Below are 23,474 nucleotides of genomic sequence, written 5' to 3'. Positions count from 1 at the left end.
ATCAGAGAGGTAATTTTGGATTTCTCCATTGGTCAGGCCATCAAGCAGCTGAGAGTATATAACACTATGCCAAGAACTCAGCGTTCGATGGGCCTTGACAGACACAGGATAGCCGTGTAAGAGTGAAGCTGCAAGCAGCTGTTGTGCTTAAGAATCACAAGTAGTCTCCGAAAGCAAAGTGCCATTGCAGAGATATGAGAAGGGTGGGCAATTGCATCCACACCTTTCTGAATAATAAACAGATTAACCGTAACAAAGGACCAACTGTCTTCAGTATGCGAAACCATGAGGAACCGTGTTGCAGCTGGGTGGGTCTTTGAATCGGTAGCCTCATTCTGTTTACATTTAGTAGACAATGATAGTGAAGATGATTGGCTCATTGTGAGGAAATCCCCCAATGATTGCCAGCATATCCAATGGCGCACTCCTTCCGACTAGTCCCCCATCATGCACCTGTCTTAGGTGATTGTTCACACCTCAGGTCACACTTCCTGAACACCTGACAGAGGGACCAATTGACAAATTGGGAAGGTAACAGCTCAGGCAATCACCCCTGCCTGGGCCTGGCCTGTACTAGTGGGTACATGCAAACCCTACTTGTCGACCTGGGGCTGGGAATTATGCATAACCTAGTCACCTGTTATACATCATAAGTGGACTGGGAGGAAGGAGGAAAAGAGGAACCTCAAACGCTGAAGTGGATGAATGATAGGAGAGGGGAAAGAAGAAAGGAAAATTAACGAAAAAACAGTGTTGGGTCTGTTCTGATGTCAGGCTACTGAAAATGCAGAACACATTCCCAAAAATATCCCCGAGATGTTTCTCAACTGAGGAGAAAAAGAATAGGAAGAGGACAGACATGCAGCACGGAATAGGAAAGATGTTGCAAAGGATGGGGCCCTGTGGCAGCCAAGCATGAACTTGGAAAAAGAGTCGTGGGCCCCATGGAGGGTGGACTGCAGAACGGTGTACACAAAATCCACTTTGTGCAGTGGTTAGTACATGAAACTCGAGTCACCATACCAGCTGGTCATCACATTGCAAACACAGTTGGTGAGAGAAGTGGGGTGGTACCTAGAAGAAAGGCATTTGTCCTTACCGAGCTTAGGTATAGGTTTGACAGTGGTTTCACGCCAGAATCTTGAAAATGTGCCATCTGTCCAAATGTGATTGTACATACAAAGGAGAAAGTACTTGCCCACAAGAGAAAGGTGCAGCAACATCTGAATGTGATCATCATCCAGCCCTGGGGCAGAAGATCAGGATGAAGTGAGAGCAGTATCTACCTCCCTTATAGTAAAGGTTGCATTGTAGTGTTTATGATTGCCGGAGTCTCGTACACTCGTTTCCGATGGAGGAAGGCAGAGTGATAGTCGGTGGAGCTCAAAATCTCCACAAAATAGCAGCTGAAGGTGTTGGAGAAAGCAATGTCGTCAAAAATGACATCATCTGCTACAGTAAGGCTGGAAATTGGGGAATGGATTGGTTGGTTGGTTTAAAAGAGGGGGGAAGGGACCAAACTGCTAGGTCATCGGTCCCCGGGGAATGGACCTTGGTCCCAGATAGCCAACTGAGCTTGCTCCCACACAACAGAAGAGGGAGTGGATCTGTTACAAGGGCCAAACGGCCAGTAAATGAAATCCAGGTAGCGTTTTTGCAATCCCGAAGAATGCAGCAACATTGCCCATGCAACTGTTTGTAACGAATACAGTTTGCAGTCATAGGATGATGGCTGAAAATGCAGAAAGCATGTCCCCACGTACACATCGCATCGCAACACACCACAGTCCACTAGGGGACTCGGACATGGCGCAGTAAAGTAGTAGTGTGAGGTATGGAACTGTACATTCTGCGGTAGTAAGGATAACGAACATATGGTACTCTTCCTGGTCATCGCAACTGGGGAAATGTTGTTTGTCAAAGGTCGCCAGAGAGGAGTAAAGCCTCCAGTCGGTCTTAGAAAGTTGTCAATTCAGTTTACACGCAGGTAGTGTAGGAGTCAGAAAATGGATAGTTCATAGGAAATGGTCACTCTAGTGTGTGTCAGAGAGAACAGACCACTCGAGATGATGGGAGAGCTAGGCAGTGCACCAGGTCCAGATGGGAATAGGTGTACACAGAATCTGAAAAGAATGTGGGTTCTCCAGTGTTAAGACAGATGAGGATGAGTTGATTGAGAAGGTCAGCCCTCTCGGACAGGTTCTCGAGGAGCCCAAAGGGGACAGTGTGCAGCAAAGTCACACAGCAGCAAAAAACAGGTGAAGGTGCTATCCAACAGGCTGGAGTAAGTCTGCCCTGGTGACAGTGAATGATGGAGGGATACTGACATTACAAAGAGAAAAGGTGAAACAAGGAAGGAAAATGTGGACTGCAACTGTTTGCAGACAGATGTTCAATGAGATGGTTTGGCTATGGACATCATTGCAGATGAGTAGCATGATTTCCCCATGAGATGGACTGCCGTCCTCGAGGGGGAGGTCAAAGAAAGTTGTCACAAGGATGCAATTTTGTTTCTTTGAGGCAGAAAACAACCAGACACTGTGACTCCAAGAGCAGCCGTAACTCCTTGTTGGAGCTAATGCCACAAATGTTCCATTCGAGAAGAGTCATAATGGGGAATGGGGAGGAGGAAACAAACAAAAGGCAGTCGCCTCCACTGCTTCTGCATGCCAGCCTTCGATTACTCACTGCTACAGGGCGTGGAGGCCGGAGGATCCTGTTCTATGAAATCTATGGAGGCATTGGCGTTCTCCCTGGGTTGGCCTGTGCATTCCAGAGCAGAAAAATGATAGGTGGTGTGCACCGGTGAAATAGAGGTCAGCCAGATGAAGGTATCATCATGCGGTGACTGTTGGAGAGGATCTCCAGGTCAAGGAAGGAAAAGGCCATTTGCCTTTATTAGATTTCTTAGAGCCTTTACAGTTGGCAGACAGAGACTCAGATGTTTGTTGCCTGGAAGGACATAAAAGGTCTTCGCAAGAGTGTTTGTTTTGTCCTTTCTGGCCTGCTGGTTGTGCAGCAGGTGATTCCACCACTGGGGGCGAAGATTTGGTGGCTTGTTGTGCAACTGTAAGAGGAGGTGGGGATCCTATCATGATACTGGGAGATTTCACAACTGCAATATTGAACTGGAGGTCGAAAGTGTGTGTGGAGTGAAGTATAGCAAGAACAGTACTATAAGTTGTGTATGGTAAAATGCAGGGCTTTCGACTAGCCAACAACTTGCGAGAGACATGGTAGGATACTTTTTCCTTCAGACAGATCTCCAGGACGACCTGCTCATCGAGATACATGGGGCACTCATGGGACAAGTTGGCAATTGTACAGTGGGAAGACGGAGGTGGACAATCACACTCATGAGCTTGTCTACCACAAATAACACATTTGGACACATTTTGGCAGGATATGTGAGTGTGGTTATAATGTTGACACTGGTAGCAAAGCATCGGATTTGGAATGTATGGTCAGACAGTGATGACTTCACAGCCTGCTTTAATTTTCAATGGACGCACTATTCGAACAAATGTGAGGAAAAGGGCATGTGTAGGCACTAAATTTGAATCAACCTTTCTCATTACTGCAGTGATGGCCTGATCAGAGAGGTAATTTTGGATTTCTGCTTCAGTCAGGCCATCAAGCAGCTGAGAGTAAATAACACCATGCCAACAATTCAGCATATGATGGGCCTCAACACAAACAGGATAGCCATGAAGGCACAAAGCTCTAGGCAGTTACTGGGCTTTAAAATCACAATTGGTCTACAGAAGCGAAGTCCCATTACATAAGCAAGAGTAAGATTTCACAGGGCCTGCCACTGAAACAAGTTTCTGAATAATAAATGGATTAACTGTAGCAATGGACTGACCTCATTCGGTATGCGACACCACGAGGAGCCGAGGTGCTGCTGGAAGAGTCATCGTATCTTCAACCTCATTCCGTTTATGTTTAGTAGGCATAGATTGAGATGGTGACTGGCTCACTGTGAAAAAATTTCCCATGATTGCCAGCATCTCTGATGGCGAGCTCCTTCGAACTGAGAACCCCTTCAGAGGGGGCTCAACTGCCTCAGGTGATTGTACACACCTGCTGAACTCCAAACGGAGGGACCAACTGGCAATTGGCAAGGTAACAGCTCAGGCAATCACCTCTTCCTGTGCCTGGTCTGTACTTGGGAGTATGTGCGAACACTACCTGTCGACCCAGGGCTGGGAATTCCATGTTACACGGTCACCTGCTATGTGTCAAACGTGTGGGCCAGCCTTCAGGAGCACACAGGGAGAAAGAAGAAACAGAGAGAGACACTGAAACAGAGGAAGGAGAGGCGATGGAGAACAAACGAAGAAGGAAAAAGCAGACAAGGGACTGTTCTGATGCCAGGCTACCAAAATTTCAGAATGCATTCCCAGAGATATCAAGGGAGGGGGAAAAAGATTGCAGGAGGGCAGACAAGCAGCATGGAAGAGGAAGAGTCACTACATCGACTGGACCCCCTGGAGGCAGGGACGGGGGACAGGGTAGGAGCATTTGCATCCTCTTGCTTGATACCATTTGCTCTCATTTATGTAATTCATATTTCGTGTTCTTGCCCAGGGTCACCACTTTAGGATGTTTCTTGATATAGCTGCATAAACAAAGCAGTAACTGAGTGGGCACACACCAATGTGGATATACATTTTAATTCACTTGATTTTAACACCTCATAATAGCTAGGTACACAACAGAAACTGAATGAAGACAAAAATATAAAAATATTTCACACAGATGTAGTCACCTGTCTGTTCAAGACCTGACTGGTTGATTTTCACGTTGCTACAATGTGCTTAGATTAGCCTAATAGACAATGTGCCTGGTGCACTCATTATTTTATTCATTTGTAGAATGGTCAAAGTAAAAGTGAACTGCCACAGGAAACCTAATGTTGGTAGAGGTGTATCAGTAACTATTTTATTGCTGACTTGGCAACACAGACCTCTATTAAGAACTGATGAATGTTACCATCGAAGATCTGAACTAATCGTCTGAATAAAAATGCATGATATGAATTGGATAAACTCTGTTGTGCGTACTGTGATGTATTTTATCTAAAATTATAAAGAATGTAGCAACCAGTCGCAGAAACATAATTTATTTATCTTGTTGCAAATTGATTTCGACTGCAACAAGATAAATAAATTATGTTTCTGCGACTGGTTGCTATATTCTTTATAATTTTATATTTCACGGTCGCTGCACAGAAAGGGAACCTTCTGGAGCCCAACATTCAAAACTTTTATCTGAAAGGTGACAAATTGTCACACATGGAAATGGTAAGGCATGCATGCCCAATGTCAGCCTTGATAAGAGGGGGAGTGGGGGGGGGGAGGTGGGTTGCCATAATCTCTCAGGCCCAAGCTTCTGGAACCCAACAGGATATGAATTATATTACAATAGCAGTCTGATATTTGCCAACTGAGCTCCATGGGGGATCTGAATACTTGAGAGACTTGGACCCCATGAAGCTTGGGTCCTAGAGATTATGGCCTTCCACCTTCCCCCTCTTTTTCAAGGCTGATATTCGGCAAGCATGCCTCACCATTTCTGTTTAAGACTATTTGTGACCTTTCAGATAAAACACATCGCAATACGCATTACAGAGTTTATCCAATTCATATCACACTTTTTTATTGAAACGATTGGTTCAGATCTCTTCTCCAACTTATGCAATGCAATTTGTGTGTGTGTCCATACCATACATTGCTTCCTGTTTTGGTTTCACTTTCTCTATCAATTCGCCTAATATCTTCACTCCACTCAGATTTGCATACTGATATCTTACTTTATACTTCACCATCCAGTGACATACAGTACACTGTTCAACTTACCTCTGTTTTGTGTGGGATTTACCCTCCTATTCGCAGATGCATGTACTGTTCCTGTTCATTTCCACTTTCTCTGCAGTCTGACTCATGGACTATCTTAAAACGTGCTTCCTTTTGTGTCTGTTTATATTAGATCATCATAAGGAATATCCGATCCTTTCTCTCCGATATGGAACTCGTGCCTCTGGCACTGTTATTACTAACTGCAAATCCATCGTTCCCTATGTATCTCCTGTGCCTTGCACCACACCCTTCAGTCTATAGATATTTTCCCTGCTAATTTTGAGAGACTCTTCTTTTATAAAGCCATATTATGCACTCTGATTTCAATTAATAACAATAACTGCCTTCTTAATTTGTAGCAATATGCCATCACAATTTGGTTCTTTGCCTCGCAATCTGCGACTGACCTTTGGCAATTTCATGGGGTTAACATGCAACTGCTTCGTGTTTCACACTCTTGCTTTCCCTTTCTACTGGTGGATACAGTCCCTAATTTCTCCTTGCTTTGGGGTCTAATGTGACCATATCAGTTGCACCTGTAACACTTAGGTGTTTTACGGTCCAGTGGTTGATGCTCACATCCTTTGCTCTTCTCACAAAATGATTATTCTTTTGCATTTGGCATCCATGTGTTCTTGTTTATCGCAGCGATAACAAAAATTCCAGAAGCTCTTCACTTCTTTGTGGATGGCGCTATCCATCATACCTCAGTGCTCCTCTTTGGCTTCATAGTCAGGGCAGGTTTAACGCCCAAACGACACAAGCTACCACTTGGGGCACCAGAGGCACCACAGTTGTAAGACTTCTACACAGGATGTATCACAATTAATAGTGGCTGCTTGAGGTGCCATGCTGAGGGTGCCTCTCAAGTGCAAGATTTGTACACAGTGAGTATCACAGTTAGGAGCTAAAATTGACATGGGTGAAAGTGTACAAGGGAAAAAGTAAGCACCAAAAGAAAAGTCTCTTGTAAGCAAAAATATTATCAAGCCAGACCTGTCTACAGTCTCTAGCCATGTGACTCCATTTCCCCTCAGTTACGTCTCTCTGCTATCATACTTCAAGTTTTATGAACTGAAACTTTTCTTTCGCGGACAATAATGTGCTTTCCCCCTTCAAAGCTACTTCCACTGCATCACTTCAGCTAATCTGTTCAGACCAACTTCGTACAATTGTCTGAATCTTGTTGCTTGTTGTGCCCTGTATGAAGCAAGCCCATGCTAGCACTCATACCAGTTCTAATATACCTTGTAGTTGTGCTGTCCATGTCACTCTGGTGACTGCCTCTCTGAATGATGTTGATAACTCATCTAATCAACTTGCTTATGATGCAGTTGCCCCTCCTGGATGCTGTCTGGCCTGAACAATCCTACAGGTCTAGTAGTGTGTGATGTGCTTACCTGAATAATTTTCTTCCAAGTTACCTTCACTTGATACCAATTATTAGCTATATCCTTGACAGTTTATTTCGGTCAAATTTCTCCCATAATTTTAGACTTTATGTACTGAAATAGTAATGGTTTACCATCCATTCAGACTACTTTGAATGCTACATTCATTCCAATTAACCCCCTAATTTCAGACTTGCCCCACTAAATGACTTATTTACTAATACAAGAGCATCCTTTACACTGATGTCTCTAACATATGAACTACTAGCTGAAGACAATGTATGTTAATACCATGTCATACGCAAGAGTCTTAAAACTATTGCTGTTGTTACTTGCCTGAACTGTGTGTGTTGATGACTATGTAATTTTGCGTTTCCCTTGTAGTTCCTTCTATGACTATTACTTCCTCTGCTGGATTCTTCTGCAGCTTGTCTGGCCTTAACAAGTTTCTGCTGGACTCTCGGAATGACTTCTGCTTCCTTTGATGTGTTCCACAGACCCACTTCTTGATCATCTTGCAGAACACAGTTCGAGGGGCTGATTCTGATAGTCTTCCTACTCTCCTCTGATATTCTATCAACTGATTCCCCATTTTGGAATGCTACACAACACACACCACAATCTGACACCAGAAACTTCACGTCCAATCCTAGCACTGGTCCTATCACCAGCTCAGACAAAATTGTGGCCTGCACAGTGCAATCAGGATGTTGACAAGGTGGGCTGCAGTCTACCAAGTTACCATTAATGGAATGAGAGCGAGAGAGCCTCCTAGGATGCTTAGCACAGGTGGACTTGGCACAGAGAGAAGTTGTTGGTTTCATAGGAAGTGAATAAGTGTGTTAAAGCTTAAGGATTCAATTTCAGAACAATTTATTTCCCATCAGTTAAACCTTATTCAGAGAAGTGTCTTACACTTTTCAAATCAATGAGAACACACTACCACTCAATTACTCCTTCCAAGCAACTTCCACTTCCCGAGTTCTACCTTTCGCTATCAGAGATGAACACACTGCTTGGAACCTGTTCCAACAATATGTAATGAAATATCTTAACCACAATAGGAGATAAGTGTGAGAAAGGACTTGTCCCTCTTTATATTGTGACACACACAAAATACTAACTATTACTCACTGCAACTATACGTTATCATTCATAAATGAAGATGAGTGCAGGACAGTGCTTTTTCCTCTTCATCTTTTGACACAGAGAAATTATCAACAATTACTCATTGCTGTTGCTAAAGACAAACTCTGCAGAGCTTGTTCTTATCTCTCAAGACAATAACTGTTGCTGGATACTTGTCTGAAGCTCAGTTGTCCTCCCATTAATGTGTACAGGCTTCTCATAGTTTTTACTGCATCAACAACAAGGTGCCACTCTATAGTGCCTGTCCCTGACAACTGGGCTACTGTACTGCTCTTAGCTCCTTCCTGGTAGTCACCCCTCCTACTCATGGTACTGACTGACTCCTTTCCCTGTGATGGCTGCTTATGAACTTATTTTACATGACTAGTGGACAAGTTTCTCTCATATCACTGCTTACCCGTAACTCTCACCTAGTATCTGGGAACAGTCAACCTCATTTGAAATGATTGTTAAACATGGACAACCTTGCTACCATTTCTGTGTTCGTCTTGACTGTCTGGGCACTGTTGCCAAAGTTGCACAAAGGCCTGTTACAGTCTGGCAGTGACTGTGGCTGTGTAGGTGCTCCACTTAAGGCTGTGTGTGTTGTTGCTGCTATGGTGTGCTCAATTTCCCACTGGCCACATTGAGCATCTCCGTACAATTTTAGAGTTTGATAGCCATGGCACCTCTTACATTAATAAAATCTGACTGCCATGGCAGCATTTTATTGGCAAATTTTACAAACATCGATGACAGGACATCAATTTTAAATCTTAATTCAGAAAATGAACACTGTTCACGAGTTCGCTGTTGTATAGCACTTAACTTTAATCAACTGAATGATGTTCAGAGTTAGTCTGAATTAGAAGGAGATGTGAATAGCAAAAAAGCTAAATCAGCTACCAGTTATCACTTTTCAGCTGCAGGTATTAATTGTATATTGTAGGTACAGAGTATTTCTTATTGAAGCTTTCATGTAGTAATCATGGGGTAAATTAGTGAAAGTAAGTTCTTTAACTTCTTCAAGTAACGTCTCCACAGTCCACATACAATGAAACAGTCAAATTTCTGAAATGTAAATGAAAAGAAACAATGAAATTCTCTGTGCTTTATTGTCTTGAATATAGAATGCTGCCCACCATAGAGGCCTAGAACAGTAGGAAAACTGCGTATGGTGAGTTCAGGCAGTACGGTTTCAAAATTCAGTGGTTTCATAATTACCCTTATAACAAATATCATAAAGAATACATTGTTCAGCAGCTGATAATTAATGGCCACCTAATGCACAGCTGATTTGACTCCAACCAAACCGTTGACAACAGTGGTGTCACATCTGGTTTTCAGAAATTTGCTGAGCCTGATTAAGACATATTACTTATCAGACTGTTGGTCATGGATTTAAGTAGCCTTCTGTGTTTACTATGTTTCAATAATTTGCACATTTTAAAGCCATCGTCATTCAATGCTAAAGAAACTATCAACACACAGAGCAATAAAAGTACACATTCGCTTTATCTGCTTAGGTAGATTTACCATCAACCTGAAGGTCAGTCTGACCATCACAGTCAATCACTGGCCGTTGTTGTTTTGGAAATGGTACACTCTTGCCTATCTAAGAACTCTGAACACTCTTACCTATCCAGATATGTGGGGATGAACAGTTTAATATGGACTCCATAAGATTACCACAGACAGAACAAGTGATGGTGAAAAAATGAAATCAAAAATACAATAAAATTGAAGAACTGAGCTGGGACCGAATTGAGACCTTTGAGATCTCCTGTCCAGTATGTTACCACTGAATCACCGAAACTGACATTTACTATTGTTGGATAATATGACTTTGCCGACTGACTTGTATTTGATTACTATTTCTGTTCATTAATGAACGTAAGTTATATCAGTTAAAGCACGTGTACACTAATTGTGCAGTTACTTCTGCTGAAGCATATGAATTTCCCTTTCTTACTCTGCTGCTAAGTGTCCATGAAATACCTTTAAACATTAATTACAAGTCGACTCCAAGAATTCTTATGGGAGTAATTATTGCCTGCCCTCATTTATAGCACTGACATTACACTGAAACTAACCTTACACATTGAAAAAGTTATTTCAAAATTTAGCAGTGTTGAAGTGTTAAAACTTCTTTACTATTTTCTTATTTTCAACTTTTATTTGCTCAAAATGAAATCAGACCTCTTATTGTGTCACTTGGTAATTAATTAATGATTGCAACAGAACAATTTTGTCTGTGAAATTTTTCTAGTCAAAGTTAATCCTTGTCCACCACAAATAATCTACATTTATTACTGTAGATTTCACAGTTCAGCTTGGTTAAAGTTGTTCTTTAGTGATAGTGTAAGATTAAATGCTTTATACAATTGGCCCTCAGAAGATGCAACAACTCTACTGAAGAAACTGCCTACACTACGCTTGTCCTTCCTCTCCTGGAGTATTGTGTAGGGTTACCAGATAGTACTGAAAGAGGATTTCAAAACATTTTTGAGGGCAGCTCATTTTGCATTACTGCAAAACAGGTGAGACAGTGTCACAGACATAATACAAGAGCATTTTTTGCCATGGTGAGAGCTTTTTACAAAATTTCAATCACCAACTCCCTTCTTTGAATATGAAAACATTTTGTTGTCTCCAACCTACATTCTATGAACCACATGCCAAACATTTAAGCACGAATTGCAGAGAAGTATGTAGATGCAAATGTAGATGTACAGGTGTGAAACTGCTGCAATAGGGCCAACCTACCTGATCAGCAGGTGGTGGTGTGAGTGACTGTGATTCACAGGGGGAGAATGAAAAAGCCTGGTCTATACAGTTAATAGTTGTCTTTTTGGACTGCATTATTTATATTCTACCCAAGAGTTTCTAATAACATAGTCACTCATTCTTCTTAAAGTATAACCTCTGGATGGTAGTGACAGCATTTTGTACGAAAGTGTGGTATTCCTACATTAGAACTGAAGGAGCAGGATCTGAATAACATAAATTATCATAAAAATTTAGCATCTGGTATGTGTACCACTTCACTCAATATATTTGGCAGAAATATTTAACTTTTCATGTATGTATAAACTGCACATAGTGAAAGTTGAAGCTGACACAGCCCACTACAACACAAAATTTACTTTGTATTTGACACACTACCACAGCAGTGCAATTGGCATAAAGGGCCAGACGTTTTACTATGTGGACTTCACAGACAGCTCTTTGATAATGGTAACATTGCACTGAAGGAAAGTTCATTATGAAAACACTGGTAAAACATTTGTAATGGTCACACTTACACAAGTGAACAAACAATTTCTGCTACCAGATCTTTTTACAAAAGGTACAGTAAGAAACAGCTTCAATTATCTATAATAATGCACCAACAAGTAATATTATTGCTCTATATGAAATACGGAATAAATATACATCTGTACAATCAATCTAAATAAATGTACATATAAACATTAATGTTTGCTGTAAGGAACATAGCATGTAATGTGATATCCCTTCCAGGGACCACAAGCAATGGCTCATGCTGCAGAACAATAAAACAAATATTTGATGCCCTGTTGCTAAATAGTCAAATGTATGAATAAAGTTCAAATTTAAGAAGGATTTCAGATTCCTTTCTCCTCTCATGAAAACATAAAATTATAACACACAGCAGCAAACTAAATAACATTTAAAATACCCATAAAATGGAACATTGCTTAATTTTATATGTCAATTACCATTACAGAATCAGATATAGTTGATGATGTTGCAGGAGCCAATAATAATTTCAAAAACTATTGCATTGTGAATAAAATTTCTGTAAATCACAAATAAGGAACTAAATTTTTTTAACAAAATCAGAATTCTCACTAAATGACAGATGAATTATGAAAGGAACAGATTGCTACTCACCACATAGAGGAGTCATTGAGTTGCAGACAGGCACAATGCAAAGACTTTAAACATTTAAGCTTTTGGACAAAGAAGTCCTTTGGAAACAGAAAACGCACACACACACGCACACACACACACACACACACACACACACACACACACACGGCCACTGTCTCCAGTCACTGTGGCATGACTGCCAGTCAGAGACAGTAGACTTGTGTGTATGAGTTGTGCTTATAAAACGTGTATGTATTTTATTTCTGAAGAAGGGCTTTTTGGTCCAAAAGTTTAAATTTTCAGCAGTATTTTCATTGTCCCTGCCTGCAACTCAACACTTCCTCTATGTGCTGAGTAGCAATCTATCCTTTTCATAACACTGTTATTCCATACTGGACTCCACTGTTTGATAGGTGAATTACATTAATGATCATCATACTAACAAACATATGACACTGAGCAACTAACCATGTTATATACAATAGAATAACTTAATGATTAGTAATACTTTACAACAAAGCTAAAACTGCTACTATACACACCAGAAACAGCAAAAACAAAAAAAAACTGTCACTGGAATAGATTTATACTACATGACTGATGTGACTTGTTTGACAGCAAAAGTTGAGTAGTTTAGCAGCCCCAGATCAACTGCACAGCCTCGTTGGTTAATAACCTTCACCAAATAATTTGCAAAACACATTTCCTTTAATTCATCTTACAATATCACCAATATTGCTGGAATATACATGTATAGGTTCCACACGTCTGAAATGTACATTCATCCACATGTAAGGATCAATATAGCACTTTTTTTTCCACTTTTTGTACAGTCACTCAATTCACAGCAATCATCAGGCAAACACACAATTAATCAAAAACTTTATGTAGCAAAAGTGCCATGATAACACTAAAAAATATCAATAATTTTCAAAAATATATTACAATTCATAAATATATTTCTTTTTCTGGAGTTTTAATTAATCTACAGATAATTTTAGCAAATGAAGTTATCACAATTTGATAATGCACTGTTACAAGTTTTATATTGTTTAAAAAAGTTTATATATAGTTTAATATAATAATTTTAAGGGATTTGTGTACAAAAATAACATATTTATCCCTGTTATAGCCAGACAGTCTCTTAGTTTCAGTAACAAAATTAACTGCATGAATGACCTTGAACTGAAATACTGATATATCATACACATGATGTAAAGCTCACAAATTGTTCGACAACTGTAGTTTTGGTGAAAGATGTACAATGGATAAAACGGTAAAGTTCTTGCTTTCCAGGTATATTCCATATGCTTATAGTAAGTAATATTGAAAACTTGTATGACAGCAATACAGTAATAAGGATAATTTAAGAATAAATTTAGTAGAATATATTAATCATAACAAAACAAAGAAACTATACATGATATGATAATGTTCTTTAGCACCATTGGTTACTGTTTACCAACAAGATCTCCTGCAAATTACTCTATGCGCCTTGTAAAAACGTTAAAGACTCATCATTAGCTAAATATTTTTAGCAACACTACTAAAAAGTCCTAACATAAATCACTTCGTTGTCTTAAGATTTCAGTACTATCGAAGATCTTCATATACTATAAAGCTTTGATCCTGTGACATTCATCACAAATACTGCATCAAAAAATTAAGCTATAAATTTTGATAGAAGATTATCAAAGTGCCTACATGAGATCATTCTAAATGGAAGTTGAAATTCAGTGGTGTATATTACATAAAATAGCAAAAATATCATTAGTTAAAATAGTCTGGCAGGCCAGATGGAATGTGATCAACATATGTTGCTGGAAATTGACCTCTCCTTCCCTCGTATTCACCATACAACCAGTCTGCTGATATCCGGCTAAGGACTTTAATGAAAGCACCTTCCTGCAATCAGAGACCACACATGGGGTTATATGAAAAAGAGAAAAAAAACAAAGTTACTGCAAAAATAGAATGAGCTTGACACTAACAAGGGAAAATTTCTGGAGCACTCAAGATTTACCTCCCACTTATCACTCCCCCCCCCCCCCCCCCCCAAATAAAAAAAGAAAATACACAATCAGAAATACAAAACACCAGAACAGGTCATCACAAGACCCAAAAAATTTTTAATGATGCAGCCTTTAAAGTTAGTTACTTTTAGCAGGATTCTGCACAGAACATTCATGGCAGTGCAAAGAAATAAGCTAATATCGTTAACAAGAAATGACACTAAGGAATATATATTGAGAGGCCATGTCAAAATACCCAGACTCGGGAACACGGTTTGATAAGAGGTTCTTGAACTTACACCACTTATTGCCCCAACCGCACATTTCTGAGCCAAAAATATCCCTTTTAGAATGGGAAGAGTTATCACAAAATATAATACCATACGACATAAGAGAATGAAAATAAGCGAAGCAGACTAATTTTCGTGTCGAACGATCACTCACTTTGGATACAGTTCGAATAGTAAAAATGGCAACATTATGTCTTTGAACAAGATCCTGAATGTGGGCTTTCCACGACAGTGCATTATCCATCTGAGCACCTAAAAATTTGAACTGTTCAGTTTCACTAATCATATGCCCATTCTGTGAAATTAAAGCTTCAGGTTTCGTTGAATTAGGTGTTAGAAACTGTAAAACTTAAGTCTTGCTGTGATTTAACGTTAGTTTATTTTCTACAAGTAGGAGTAATCCATCGAACTATAGACCTATATCATTGACGTCGGTTTGCAGAAGGGTTTTGGAGCATATACTGTATTCAAACATTATGAATCACCTCGAAGGGAACGATCTATTGATACGTAATCAGCATGGTTTCAGAAAACACCGTTCTTGTGCAACGCAGCTAGCTCTTTATTTGCACGAAGTAATGGCCGCTATCGGCAGGGGATCTCAAGTTGATTCCGTATTTCTAGATTTCTGGAAGGCTTTTGACACCGTTCCTCACAAGCGACTTCTAATCAAGCTGCGGGCCTATGGGGTATCGTCTCAATTGTGCGACTGGATTCGTGATTTCCTGTCAGGAAGGTCGCAGTTCGTAGTAATAGACGGCAAATCATCGAGTAAAACTGAAGTGATATCAGGTGTTCCCCAGGGAAGCGTCCTGGGACCTCTGCTGTTCCTGATCTATATAAATGACCTAGGTGACAATCCGAGCAGTTCTCTTAGGTTGTTTGCAGATGATGCTGTAATTTACCGTCTAGTAAGGTCATCCGAAGACCAGTATCAGTTGCAAAGCGATTTAGAAAAGATTGCTGTATAGTGTGGCAGGTGGCAGTTGACGCTAAATAACGAAAAGTGTGAGGTGATCCACATGAGTTCCAAAAGAAATCCGTTGGAATTCGATTACTCGATAAATAGTACAATTCTCAAGACTGTCAATTCAACTAAGTACCTGGGTGTAAAAATTACGAACAACTTCAGTTGGAAAGACCACATGGATAATATTGTGGGGAAGGCGAGCCAAAGGTTGCGTTTCATTGACAGGACACTTAGAAGATGCAACAAGTCCACTAAAGAGACAGCTTACACTACACTCGTTCGTCCTCTGATAGAATATTGCTGCCCGGTGTGGGATCCTTACCAGGTCGGATTGACGGAGGGCATCGAAAGGGTGCAAAAAAGGGCAGCTCGTTTTGTATTATCACGTAATAGGGGAGAGAGTGTGGCAGATATGATACGCGAGTTGGGATGGAAGTCATTAAAGCAAAGAGGTTTTTCGTCGCGGCGAGATCTATTTACGAAATTTCAGTCACCAACTTTCTCTTCCGAATGCGAAAATATTTTGTTGAGCCCAGCCTACATAGGTAGGAATGATCATCAAAAGAAAATAATAGAAATCAGAGCTCGAACAGAAAGGTTTAGGTGTTCGTTTTTCCCGCGAGCTGTTCGGGAGGTAGGGAGATAGTATGATTGTGGTTCGATGAACCCTCTGCCAAGCACTTAAATGTGAATTGCAGAGTAATCATGTAGATGTAGTAGATGTAGAAGAAACACACCAGGGCTATTCACCTTTCAAGCTCCAGGACTATTCAGAATTTATCCCAGTAATATCTGTTAGTCCAATAACTCACAGCATTGCCCCAGTAGGATTTAGGTTGGGAAAAGGAGATGTAGTAGCAGGTCAAAACTTTGAAACAGAACTTGAAGCAAACACAGATGGCTGAATTCAGCCTAGTCTAGTCAAGCAAGGAAGGGTTCGTCTGACAATTTCTTCATTTTTCCGGTTTCATACTTTAGGTTATAGTTCTTTCCCCAAAAATCTTAATGCTATACTTCGTACAGAGAAATAAGAGCCCTGACAGCTGGCAGTGCCACTGCCACCTTTCAACTGTGAAGCATGAAAGGCTGCTGATTGTACCGCAACTATGTAACTGAAAACAATAGTCATCCATACAGCTGCAGTAACACCAAGGCATTGGCACAGAGACTTAATAGAATTGCATGTTATTGGTTGTGACTGATGCACAAAGCCCACTTTAATTGTCCAGGCTTTTTTCTTGGCATATGGACTGTATAGTGGATTGAAAGACACCTTTTCCACAACAGAAGTCAAAATTTATATCTGAGTGGAGTACATCACACATCAACACTATGTTTTATGCACTCTGTGTCAAAACAGAATTTTTTTACTGAGGAAACCCATTGTTCAAGGCATCCCATTTAGCCATAGCAGGATGGGAGTGGGGAGCACAATAGCAGAATGACTATACTGCTTGTAACAAGATACCGTACAAACACTGTAGTCTCTTGAATAACTAACACAATTACAAACTGAGTCTATGCTATACTCATGAAGACAGCTTTACTAGATGTGGAGAATGTATGTGCCATCAACAAAAGCACTGCAGAACACATTGATAATCACAGAAACATACAACTAGGTAACTGTAAGTAATAATGGCTATCACGCACACAAAATGTTGCTTCGCTTTCTCAAAAACTGCTGTTCTCTGATGTACATACAAACCGCTATTATACCAGCATGAACATCCTCTTTAGTTTTGAATGATGTTCCCTGCATTCACAAATTAATATTCCCTTACATAAAGAACTGCTGAATGATGTCATCTGGCTTGATACGAACCAATACAATATGAAACCAATACTTCCAAACTGACAGACAGTGAAAGTAAGGCAATAAGATGAGAACAATTTATCATTTCTGAAGTTAAATTCGAACAACACACTAGGTAACAAACTCAAAGTAAGGTACTGCTTCAAAAGAAGTTTACCCAGTTGCATCACTTTTATTTATTTCTAGTCCACTCACTATTAAGTAAACAGACCATTAAGTTTTTAAAAGTACGAGAGGATTTTTCTTTAAAAAAATTCTATAACGTTGCACACATAATTTTAAATAAAAACCAACAATTGTTGAATTTAGTGACTGATGACAAAACACATACCTGTACACCACCAAAAAGAGGAAAATTGTATCAAAATTAACATGTACGTTTCACACAAGTACTTAGATCTTTAACAGAAGTTGCAAATGCACACTATGCTTGCACTGAAAATTACTTTAAGGACTGACAGCTATGGAGAAAATAGTAAGATGAATCTGTCATGGGCACATCACAGAAACCACCTGCCACTGCCAAATGTTTACGTCCACTATAACGATTGTTTCCCCTTGCATCATATTTAAGTTTCAGGCATTGTACCCCTTTTTTTGTTACCATTGTGCTCAACTGAGGAGCACATTTGAATTGATGTAATAATTCTTTTCCTTCCAGTATCTTTCCATTCATTCGCTGCAATCCTACTTCCATTCTTCTGTCCGTCCTGGGGCTTGTTGAGGCGGCTTGACAGGAAATTAGTGATTATTAATTACAGTTTAGAATTTGATCTTTTTTTAAAAAAAAAATTCCCATCTATATCCATTTTCTTTATGTCTTCATGAATTTCTGTGAGCCAATTTTTCCCGTTCTTCAATGACGAAGGTAAATTCAGAATTTTCTTCCCGAACCTGTTGTTATTCATTCCATGCAAATAACCATAAAACTGTAATTGCCATTTCCTGATTGCGTGTGTGATTTTTTCTGCAACTTGGTAACTTCCTTTGATTTTTTTCCTTCATCCAGACCCCATTTTCACATTGCACCCTTTAATCTGTTTTCATTTCTTAGGTATGGGAACCTAATTCTTATGTTTTTTCAAATACTGAAAAAAACCCTCTCCTTGCCATTGGATTGCCATACAAGAAGGGTGTGCTGAAACGGTTGTGCAATAAGTACCTTCTTTGAGAAAGAAAATGTTGTTCATTAGCGGAGTGATAAAAAGAACTGCTACAGTTTAAATGTAATTAAAAATATAATAGTAAAGACTGGCAATGAAAAGAACAGGAAGTTAGGGAAAAAGAACGTATTTGTTGAGGATGCGATAAATACATAGCCATGTTCATGGTTATCATTACAGAAAGGAACATTAGAGACTCAGCAAATTTAACAACCACTAAGTCAAGCAGGTCTTTTTCAAGGGAGTCACATAGCATCACTTATAGTTATTTATATTCTGGGCTTTCACTATGGAAACTTCTATGGCTATAAACTGCTGTTGGAGACAGAAGAAAGAGATACATGGTGATATTTATTTTTACAGCAAATCCCTAAAGTGAATATCAACAAATTGATGAGTCTTAGCCACTTTCACAAGCAAGGCTGGGTAGACCACAACCAAAGGAACAACAGCAAGGGAGGCAGACACGTACTTCTCAATGCAGGTGCGTCACATGGTTCTTTCCCAAATGGTTTCCTGCTTTCTAAAATAACAGATGACAGGAGATTATCATGTAGAAATAAATCATGATATATCCACAAAATGATTCATATTCGCCCATGCCAAGAATGGAAGTAACTGACAATGCTCATATTTTGTTGCACAATGAAGCTAAGAATCTTAAATGGGACTGACCAACCACCGTGTCATCCTCAGCCTGTACGTATCACTGAATGCAGATATGGAACAGCACAGAGCTCTCCTGGCTGTTGTAAGCCTTCGCAACCAGCGCCACCACTTCTCAATCGAGTAGCTCCTCACTTGTTCTCACAAGGGCTGAGTGCATCCTGCTTGTCAACAGCACTTGACAGATTCAGACGGCCACCCATCCGAGTGCTAACTGAGCCCGACAGTCCTTAGCTTCAGTTATATGACAGGAACCAGGGCTACCACTGTGACAAGGCCATTGGCATTTCCAAAGCCTCTTAGGACAGAGTTTAGTTTAGTTCTGAGAATCTTAAAATGTTGGAGATTATGGAGTTAGTTTCTCTTCATAAATCACGGTGCCCCAAATACAAATCAAATGAGCTAACAGAGGCATGACAAGTCAAAGAGCTGTCAACTTACAAATGCAATTTTTTAGCCTGACAGAAATTTTCTAAACCGCAATTTAAGGTCGGTGTGAGGACAATTTCGGTGGAGCGTTACAGAAGTGGAGAAACACAACCTGGTAAAAAGGGGACCCCAGTTCGACCATAGCTTCCCAGATAATCGTAGGTTAGAAACGCTCCACTGTGGAGTTACAGCCGTACGGCGACATGTGTGTAGGAGTTAGGTAAGTGTAAATGTGTAGGACTGTCCAGCAGTGTGGTTTTATCTGACTAAGATGCTGCTTTCACCATTGTATTACTTCACACTTCCCGATCTACTGAGCTTTATAGAATAAAAATTCATCCATGCTCTTCATATATTAGTAAAATGTAAAACATGCCCTCTAGACTTCATTAGTAATAACACTGCACCTTACAGTAACACATTTCAAAGACCTTCCTGTAGTATTTTATTAAGTTGGTGTGTAAGTTCTTAGCGTTTCTGTTTCACATGTTGCTATTCTGGTTAATATGCGTTTATTTACCAATTGTCATTTTTTATTTGTAGTTCACTGCTGCTATTTGATTTTACATGTTGTTGTTTGGAGATAGTCAGTGGAGCTGTGGATGCTAGAAAATGGCATGCCAAGTACAGAAATCAGAACATTTCTGACATATTCTTCTGTTTGAGTTCAGTAGAGGCATGACAGCAACAAAGGCAGCCAGAAACATTTGCATCGTATGTAGGGATAATGGCATTGGACAAAGCATAGCAAGAAAATTGTTTTCTCACTGTAAGGAGGGTTGCTTGATATTAGTGACTCTCTACATTCAGGAAGATCTTTAGGGTCTGACAATGAGTGTTTAAACACGTTAATCCACAATGATCTGGATGAATGTACTTGAAAACTAGCAAATGTGATGAACTGTGATCATTCCACTATCATGCAGCTTTTGCATGCAATGGGGAGGTTCAAAAATTGGGTGTATGGGTAACTCATACTCTAAGCCAAAATCACAAAAATCAGCTGGTGACCATATGTGCATCTCCCCTTGCTCATCATGAATTGGCTCATGAACAACACCAATAATTACTATTTTGTACTATTACTGGTCACATACAAAGACTTGCACACTTCCACAAAAGATAATGTTGTGCTCTGGTGGAACAACGGTGTAGTGTACTATGAGTTGCTTCCCTGAGATGTAACCATCACTGCTGATATTTATTTTGAACAACTGAGACGTCTCGCAGACACACTCCGAGAGCAATGATCAGAAAGACTGCGAAGTGATGCTACACCACAACGCCAGCCTGCAGTCTGCTAGACTGACAAAAAAGTCATACTGCACCCATCTTATTCACCTGATCTTGTGCCCTCATATTTTCTCCTTTTCTACTCTCTATCAAACAATCTTCAAGAAATTTCCTCTCTGGATGAAAATGTGCTCCAAACATGGCTCAACAAGTTCTTTGCCTCAAAAGCATGTTATTTCTACAGTCACAGAATTGAAAAGTTACCCCAGCATTAGCAGACTGTTGTAAATATTGAAGGAGTATTATTAATGATGACTGAAGTCTCTGTTATGTGTATCTGTTGTGTTTATTAAACTTACAGAAAAATGCCACGAACTTACGGACAAAGCCAATATTTAACAAATTAATGGCATTACAATACTTTTAACATAGTCGATTCAATAATGGAGCTTTACCGAGTATAGACCACAGTAAGTTCACATCTAATATGACCAGCCATGCCTCTTGAAGCATGAAGTTCTAATTTATTACTTCTTTGCTACTAATTCTATTCAGAACACATTCTGCAGACAGTATCCACACATCACTGAATGTACATACGAAAATATACCATTGTATGACACGTACATGGCCCAGTCACATTGATGTGACCATTGCCTACGTTCAACGTCAGCATGCAATAGCCACTTGCAGATGGCAGGTGGCAGCACTAGCAATGGAGGGTACATAAAGTGTGTCTGTAGGATGAGGAAACAGTACAGACATTGTCATAATGTGGAAATGGAGTGGTTTATGTGATGTCCAAGAGGGAATGAATCATTGGCTTTCGTACTGACAGTGGAAGCATTTCTAAAACAGCTAAGTTTGTAAACTGTTTGTGTGCTGCCATGGTTAAAGTACACATGCATCCATGTCCAAAAGACAGTTGCATCATTATTCTTACCAACACAGGCAACGCAATATCACAAGGACCATCATGCCATTACTGCCACATGGTTTCCAGGGTGTGGATGCAAAAATATTGTCAACACACAGAGTGCACTAGCGCAAACGTGACCAGAAATCAGCGACACTGCCTATACTACACGGAAGTGCATAGCTGCCAATGACAGCATTACCAAAAATCAGCAGTGGCACAGGATGCAGTCATCAGGACCTACAGGTCCATATAATCTTTGAGTCAGAACGCAAATGACTCGTCCCCTATGAACACCATCTTCTCCTCACCAGCAATACCAGCGAGAACATTACAGCCGACAGTACTCTGTCAGTATCACAGATTGGCTCATCACACCTTCCCCACAGGAAGCAGTAGCAGCCTCAGACGACACAGTGGCTCATATCATCGGTTAAGAAGTCCACACCACTGTTCCTGGTGATGTCATCACCAAGCTGGGACATGGAACTGTAACTCGGCAGCTTCCCACTTTACCTAGATCGGTGAACTTCAACCCACAGCATCTGAGGTAGCACCCCTTTCTCCATGTCTAGGCAGAATTTGCTCCAATGTGGTGTCTCACTGATAACGATGGCTGGACTTTTTCTGTACATTGGATTTTACTTTCTGTAAAGTGTTCTTGGGCACTTTGTTTTATAAACACGATGTGTACCACATTTCTATACATTTTCATCTGTGGTTGCAGTTTTGACATGCCCTTGATGTGGATCACCTTCAAGAAAAGTACAGCCACATTTATATTCCTAGCTGTTGCACATGAAGAAGCAGACTCCTTAGAAACATTCGTCTCCTTTGGATTAACTTATGTCGATGATAATCTGCCCAAAACAAATAATTTTTTTATATGGTATACCTTTTTGTATATTTGAATAAAATATACAGAACACAATTGTTTTAAGATGCCACACAAACAAAACTACCCTGGAGATGAAGTTGGCACATGATTACATTATTGTGAAACATACCACCATACATGCAATAAAAATAAAATTCCACCAATACCAATGTCATCATTGTTTAAGGCTGACATTATCTCCCTGCTCTCACCTGTTCCTCAGTTTATAATGTCAATGTACTTTTAACAAATGAGAAAAACATGTACTAATCTTCAGCATTTATTTTACCTAAACTAATAATAGGCTGCTCCCAAATGCAACTATATTTTACATTGGTTCTTCTTTAATACTAAAAAAAACATACATTCCACACTGAAGACACACATTTTAATCTTCTCTTACCGGAAACTCCAAGTCAGATGATGTCTCCCCTATGAATTGGTACAATGCTTTCACTAGAAAGTCACCCTCATTATCCAGTGGAACAATTACACTGATGAAATTTGATGGAAACATGCCTTCCTTTTGTCCAAGTTGTCCATACAACCAGTCAGCATTTATACGTCTCTTTAATATGATAACATCATTTTCCTAGAACAGAGGGATAAAAATTAAATTGGATGTATTACCACCATAAATACTGTATACCTCATTGTTTCACTTGGACAGCATATGCCATTTTTTAATATTTTACATGTAATATTTTATAATGCTGTAATGCATGTTAATGCTGCAAGATAAGAGCCCGAGTACTTAAAAATGTGCCATTATTGTCTGTACTGGCAGCAATTTGACCACATTCTCAGTGCAGTCTTAACAGCAAAACT

General features: G+C 39.9%; 1 protein-coding gene across 1 annotated transcript in view; it reads right to left on the bottom strand.

Moving 5' to 3' along the window:
* Nucleotides 1-11,411: 11,411 nt before the first annotated feature.
* The window catches only part of LOC126469683 (SH3 domain-containing protein 19), a 109,479-nt gene continuing 97,416 nt past the window's right edge, over nt 11,412-23,474 (bottom strand). Inside the window, exons 6-7 of the mRNA XM_050096836.1 lie at nt 23,050-23,238; nt 11,412-14,179 (exon numbers count right to left, since the gene is read on the bottom strand). Coding sequence (XP_049952793.1) covers nt 14,045-14,179; nt 23,050-23,238 — 324 coding nt within the window. The 3' untranslated portion in view covers nt 11,412-14,044. The remainder of the gene's footprint in view (nt 14,180-23,049; nt 23,239-23,474) is intronic.

The sequence above is a fragment of the Schistocerca serialis genome, chromosome 3, assembly GCF_023864345.2.
Source record: "Schistocerca serialis cubense isolate TAMUIC-IGC-003099 chromosome 3, iqSchSeri2.2, whole genome shotgun sequence".
NCBI lineage: Eukaryota > Metazoa > Arthropoda > Insecta > Orthoptera > Acrididae > Schistocerca > Schistocerca serialis.
This window is presented reverse-complemented; position numbering and strand designations above follow the sequence as displayed.